At 49.0% G+C, this 6,734-nt stretch overlaps 2 gene segments (V, D, J or C); both read right to left on the bottom strand.

The window, feature by feature from the left end:
• Positions 1–6,734, bottom strand: part of LOC102247283 — a 19,831-nt gene that overhangs the window by 12,943 nt on the left and 154 nt on the right. The window contains 1 exon segment of the V gene segment in view: positions 6,502–6,696. Coding sequence covers positions 6,502–6,696 — 195 coding nt within the window.
• On the bottom strand, positions 758–1,311 carry LOC102247572. The segment is given in 2 exon segments: positions 758–1,093; positions 1,195–1,311. Coding segments are annotated over 2 exon segments (366 nt in total).

The following is a 6,734-nucleotide window of genomic DNA, read 5'->3' as shown; positions in this document are numbered from 1 at the left end:
TTTACATTTCAGTCTTTAATGCATTTTGAATTTATTGCTTGGTGTGGGGTAAGGAAGGCGACAAGAGAAGGAGAGGTGCTGCTCCAGTGCCGGGGCTGACCAGCTGGCCCTGAGCCACGGGGGAACAGATCGCTCTGACACGGGTTTCCGTGAAAGAGAGGCTAAGGGACTCTTTTACTTCAGTAGTAAACCCAGTCCTGTTCACCTGCCTCATTGACTTTTTAGTGTAACAACCGCTTGAACTCATATTAACCTCTAGATCCAATCAGCAGGGAGCTATCCTTGAGAAAGCACGTGCTCCTGTTACAGAAGACCCAAGAAAAACCAAGCGACGCTTTAAAGAAATGGAGGAACACTGTTTAATTACGGCAGCGGACTCAGGGAATAGCTTTCCAAATCTCAGTACCGAAACACGCAGGGGGCTTCATTTTATATCTCCATGTGGTCTTTTGTCCTGCAAATATGAATTATGCTTCTGGTTCTTTTCCCGGGCCTTGCATGAAGGCCCTCAAGGGTTGGGGGTCTCCAGGCCATATCTGATGGTTTGGCCTGGCGCCAGCGTTAATAACCATTTCTCCGGGGTAGCACACTGTTCACAGTTTTATGGCATCTGTAACAGGTTCGGCAAGACCAGTTCTGGGAAGAAGGTAATGACTTAATTATAGGTTATCAAGAATGTACACTGAGCCATTTCCACCTTCAGGCTTTTTCTGCATCAAAGGCTGAGCCAGTCTGAGCCCATGAGGAGGTTTTGGTTGCACTTCCCCGTGGGTTTACATCACTGTGTGAATGCCACTACCCAGGTACAGAGCACAGTAATAGTCGTCTTCATCCTCAGGCTGGGCCCCCGAGATGGTGAGGGCGGCTTTGTTCCCAGAGATGGAGCCAGAGAAGCGATCAGGGACCCCAGAGGGACGCTTGTTTGCTTCGTAGATGAGATGGCGGGGAGGCTTGCCTGGGATCTGCTGTAACCAGCTGGGGTTGTTACCACTAGAGACTGCCCCAGAGCTAAGGCCACAGGTGAGTGTGACTGTCCCTCCTGCAGATACTGACACTGATGGCTCCTGGGTCACCACAGTCTGAGAATCCACCCCTGAAACCAACAGGAGAGAGACAGGTGTTATGAGGGACGAAGGTCACCCTGAGGCCCTGCTGTTCTGTGTCCCCCAAGGATGCAGAGGCCCTTCCTCTCACCTGAGCTGTGCGCCAGGAGCTGGAGCAGAAGCACCGTCCAGACCATGGTGGGGACACTCACAGGATGTGGCTCCTCAGGCTCCTGGGCTGCAGTGGGGAGTCCTGGGCCTTTTCATGCCTCCCACACCCATTAGGGGAGAAGGTGCCTCATGCAAATCAGCTTCCCCTCAAGTTCTGCCCTGGGTCACCCTGCTGTCCTCTGTAGGCGTGGGGGTGGGGGGGGGGAATTGAAAGAGGCAGATGCTGGGCCCTCACTAATGTGGAGACCAATAGACTCCACATTAACTGAGACACGGAGGGAGGGGTTGATGTCTGTCACCAAGTCTGTGCCCGGGAGTCCTGGTCACCTGAGTCCTCACTTCCTTCACTGGAGGGTCTGAGACTGAAGGATAAGGTGGGAGTGTCTGCCCCCTGCTGGCCCCAGCAATCTAGTTCTCCTCAAATCCAGCCCCACCTCTGGGCACAGTGCTTCCTTCCTCAGGAAACCCCTCCTTGTCTTTGGAGGATCTGAGCAGTAAGTCCTCCCACCAATTGTGAGCCCTCTGTCCAACCATGTTAGTGCTTGTCCAGGAAAGAAGATCTGGGGACCAGGGTTGGGGGTCCTGACGCAGAGAGCTGCACCACCAGGCAGGGTGGCCACCCTCTTTTGTCCTAAGAAGCCATCAGTTATATGATGTACCTTCCAATTAAATAGGGATTTGAGGAGAAAATGTCACGGTGTCACCATGATATTGTGAGAAACCGATTACCATCTGACATAACAGAATAGAGCATGTAGCTCATGATCAGAAATGAGATCATCACTGAGTGTGCGGGAGTTGGTGTGAACATCACAGGACAGTTTAAACGTCCCTTCCCTGAGGGGCAGGAAGAATGGGAGGGATGGAGAAATGTAAGGGGATGAGCAGGGGACAACATGTCTGCAGTGGTTGGGGAAGGTGATACACACACTGGCGTCCATCTGAGGGGAAATGACACTGGGATTTATGGTGTTTATTTTGGAATCACTAGCCAATCATCTATGTATTAAAACTGGCATGGTCAATTTATTTATTTTATGAGTGTTTGAAAGCTGAAACTCATATCTTAGAAAAATTCATAGTAAATTATTTTCCTATTATACAAACATATAAGTGACAGTGTATAGAAATATAAAAAATTAACATTTTTCAAATATTGAGATGAGGAGTATTAATACTCCAGGAAAAGACAGAATTAGAAACCTGAAAATGCAAACCATCAGGATCCATAAGTCGCTATAAAATGCTGGAGTAAAGGAGGAAAAACAGACCAGTAACATTCACTCTGCAGGTCAATGAGAAATTTTCTTGATGTAACATGGGTTCTTCTTGGTCATATGTTGAGTCATTTATGCAACTATCACCTATGATCATGGATAAAAATGTTCTGTGTAATTTTCCAATATTCTCTTCTTCCTTTTGTGTTTGGTTCCTTTGATTTTCAAGAATAAAAACATTGGTTTGGGCTACATTTTCTCTTTCTGCCTCTCTCTCTCTCTCTCTCTCTCACTGGGACAGCACCATCTGACCCAGGACCCAGGAAGCAGGGTTGGAAGGTGGCAGAATAAAGGGTGCAGTTGACCAGCTGTGCCCAGAGGGCAGGAGAAAAGGCAGTGCAAATGCCCCCCTCCCCTCTGCCCACTGAAGCCAACGTGTTGTGCAAGGAGGGAGGAGTGTCCAGGGAACCAGGCCCTGGTGCAGAAGCCCCCGCTCTGCGTGCTGAGGCCTCTGTGTTGGCTTTGAGACCATCCTTCCCCAGGAGTCTCCTATCCCGTGCCCAGGTGGCCCTGTAGGTTACGATTCTTACAGCAAAATTACTTTTTGTTGTGTGATTGCTTCTCTCTCTTTGCCTGTGAATGAGGCCTGGACAATGACTCCATGAGGGAGGGGTGGGATAGGAGACAAGTGTGGGTGTCAGAGCTGAGGGCTCATGTGGCTCCTGGGGCCCAGGTGCAGGGAAGTCACACTTGAGTGAGGACCTGCCTGCCCAAGTGTGCAGGGGCCAGTAGAGTGTGTTCCTAGCTGCCTGGCCCAGAGCCCTGAGCTCTCAGTCCCAGTGCACCAGCGCCCCCTGCTGGTCCCAGAGCACATGTCCTCCAGCCCATTTCCTCCACCCAGCCCTCCTGGAAGGGCTCTGTGATCTTCCTGAGGCCACTCCCCAGGGCAGGAGGATGAGCAGGTCCCACCTCTGCTGCTGGGGTTGACCCGTTATTTCCTCAGGTTCCTCGGGACCCGCACAAAGTAAATGACACGCTATGCTCCCAGACCTTAAAGGAACCTGCTTGTTGCCTTTCCCTCTGTCTGCCTGGCCGCTGGGTTAATTTCTGGTGCATGAGCATTTGGAGCAGCGGTTCTCAACCTGTGGGTCGCAACCCCTTTGGCAGTCTAATGACCCTTTCACAGGGGTCGCCTAAGACCATCCTGCATACCAGTTATTTACATTACGATTCATAACAGTAGCAACATTACAGCTATGCAGTAGCACCGAAAATAATTTTATGGTTGGGTCACAACATGAGGAACTGTATTTATAGGGCCAGAAGGTTGCGAACCACTGATTTGGAGCAAAGTTGAGGCTTAATGTTCCCCAGAAAGCTGGTCAGTTCCTACCTGGTCTTGACTCCCCTTGGTGATCCTTTAGGGTGAAATTCATGGTTGTTGTTGTTGTTGTCTCTGTGGCTGTTGTGAGGGGCTCCGGTCAGAGTCCCAGCCCCCAGAGGACTTGTCCTGGCTTTTTCCCTCTGCCTTTGCCAGGAGAATATGACGATGTTGGGGAGCAAGTGTCTTGTGCTCTTTGGTTACTTCTGCAGGTTCTCATTTACTCTGGAACTTTATACTGGCAATATTTGGCTCTTGAGGTGTTTAAGATGTTTTTGTCTTTTTTGTAATTGTTGTTAGTACAAGGGTTTGAAACTCTACTCTTTTTAGAGCTTTTCCCTCTTTTATGGGGTTCAGAAGTCTTCATTTTCTGTTCTCTAATCTCATTGGCATTCTCCAATATATTTGTTAAGAGCTCTATGGATTTAATGGGAATTGGGTTTATAAGGTCTAGGTCCAAATCAATTGCCATTTATCACATATCATTCCAATATCAACAACATAACACAGAGAGGAAAAGGTGAGGTCATGGGAATAGAACGGGAGGGAGGGAGCCTGTGTCTGAGAGCCATGTCCTTCCTGGGGAGGGGCCCAGTGCCTGGAGATCATAAGCTCGTCACAGTGTGATTTCCAGGAAAAAGACACCCAGCTCCCCTCAGGTGTCAGGGTTCAGAGAATAAATATCCAGGCCAAGGGAATAAACATCCAGGCCAAGGCAGGGAGCAGGGGACACACAGGGCCTGGGTGAGGTCACCTCGGTCAACCAGGCCACAGAAGCTGGGCCTCTGCTTAAAAAAAACAAAACACTTTTATTTTTCAACTTTAGTTCACATTTAATATTATGTTGTATCGGTTTCACGTGCACAGCATAGCGGTTGCACAATCCTATGCTTTACAAAGTGTCCCCTTGGTACCTGGGCCCACCTGGCACCGCACAGAGTTATCACAGGCTATTGTCTGGCTTCCCTGTGCTGTGCTTTCACTTTCCCGTCACTGTTTGGGAAGCAGCAATTAGTACTTTATCCCTCCAACTTTTCATTCAGTCTCCTGACCCCCTGCCCTCAGGAAACTATCTGTTTGGACTCAATTTACTTTGCTTATTTATTTTGTCCTGTACATTCCTCATTTGAGTGAAATGTATGGTGTTTGTGTTTCTCTGTCAGCCCTACTTTACTCAGCACAATCCCCTCTAGGTCCCTCAGGGCACCTGGTGCTTCCACAGCTCGGCCATTGTCAGTGATGCTGCAGGGAGCACAGGGTGCGTGCAGTTCTTCACATCAGCGTTTGGGTTCCTTCACATAAATACCCAGATGTGGCATCGCTGGGTAATGAGGCAGGTTGGCCTGTAGTTTTGAAGGCCCCTCTGTACAGCTTTCTAGGGTGACGGCACCAATCTGCACTCCCACCAACAGTGCATGAGGGTTCGCTTTTCTTCACATCTTTGCCAACACTTGTTGTTTGTGGATTTGATGGCAGCCATTCTGAGGATGTGAGGTGGCATTTCATTCTGGGTTTAGTTTACATTTCTGTGATGGTCAGTGATGTTGAGTATCTTTTCCTCTGTCTGTTGGCCTCTGCGTGTTCTGTTTAGAGAAGTCTATTCAGGTTGTTCTGCCCATGTCTTAATTGGATTGTTTTGAAGGTTTGCTTTCTCTTCTTGGTGTTGAGTTGTGTGAGCTCTTTATGAATGTGGGACATGGACGTCTTTATGGGATGATCATTGGTGAGTACCCACTTCCATGATGTCACTGGAGGCTGTCTTTTGGTTTTGTTGGTGGTTTCCTTTGCTGTCCAAAAACGCTCTACTGATATGTAGTCCCTTTGGTTTATTTTTTCTTTTTCTTTTGCTTTCTGTGTCTGAGGAGATGTATTAGAGAAAATGTTGGTAAGATTAATATCAAAGATTTTAGTGCCTACGTTTTTTTCGGAGTTTTATGGTTTTGAGTCTTACATTTCAGTCTTTAATCCATTTTGAATTTATTATTTGATGTGGAGGAAGGAAGGCAACAATAGGAGGAGAGGTTCTTCTCCAGCATTCATGTCGAACCTCCTCCTGGAGAGCTTGTGGGCATAGAGTTTCTGGGACAAGAACAGAGTCCCTGACTCAGTGGGTCTATCATGGGAATTGCATTTCTAACCACCCGAGGGAATGATCCATTTCTCTGCCAAAATAAGTATTGACGTTGTCCCCACAGAGGATTCCTGACTGGGGCTGTGTCGTCAATGCTCTTTGAGTCACAGGAGACTTACAGCCTCACAGTGGGGTCTCTGAGTCTCACTGTAGGTTAATCCAGTTGGGAGCTGAGCCCGTCCCTGTAACTATGGGCGGAGAGGAGGAGGGAAAGCCCATTCTTGCAGTAGTCACATGACAAGATGGACCAGTGTTGGGAGTGATGGAGTAGGTACATGCTCATGAATAACTAGACAGGTGAATGGGGCCAGGGAGCCTCCTTCCCATGGTGTGTTGTTCATTTCCACCTTCAGGCGTTTTCTGCATCGAAGGCTGAGCCAGTCTGAGCCCATGAAGAGGTTTTGGTTGCGCTTCCCCATGGGTTTACATCACTGTGCAAATAGATACTACTACTACCACCTATGTCCAGAGCACAGTAATAGTCGGCCTCATCCTCAGGCTGGGCCCCCGTGATGGTGAGGGCGGCTTTGTTCCCAGAGATGGAGCCAGAGAAGCGACCAGGGACCCCAGAGGGGCGGTTGTTTGTGCTGTAGATGAGCTGGCGGGGAGGCTTGCCTGGGGTCTGCTGGTACCAGGCAGGGTAGTTACTAGTAGAGACTGCCCCAGAGCTGAGGCCACAGGTGAGTGTGACTGTCCCTCCTGGAGAAACTGACATTGACGGCTCCTGGGTCACCACAGTCTGAGAATCCACCCCTAAAACCAACAGGAGAGAGACAGGTGTTATGAGGGAC

The sequence above is a fragment of the Myotis brandtii genome, unplaced genomic scaffold (genome assembly GCF_000412655.1).
Source record: "Myotis brandtii unplaced genomic scaffold, ASM41265v1 scaffold4623, whole genome shotgun sequence".
Classification (NCBI taxonomy): domain Eukaryota; kingdom Metazoa; phylum Chordata; class Mammalia; order Chiroptera; family Vespertilionidae; genus Myotis; species Myotis brandtii.
This window is presented reverse-complemented; position numbering and strand designations above follow the sequence as displayed.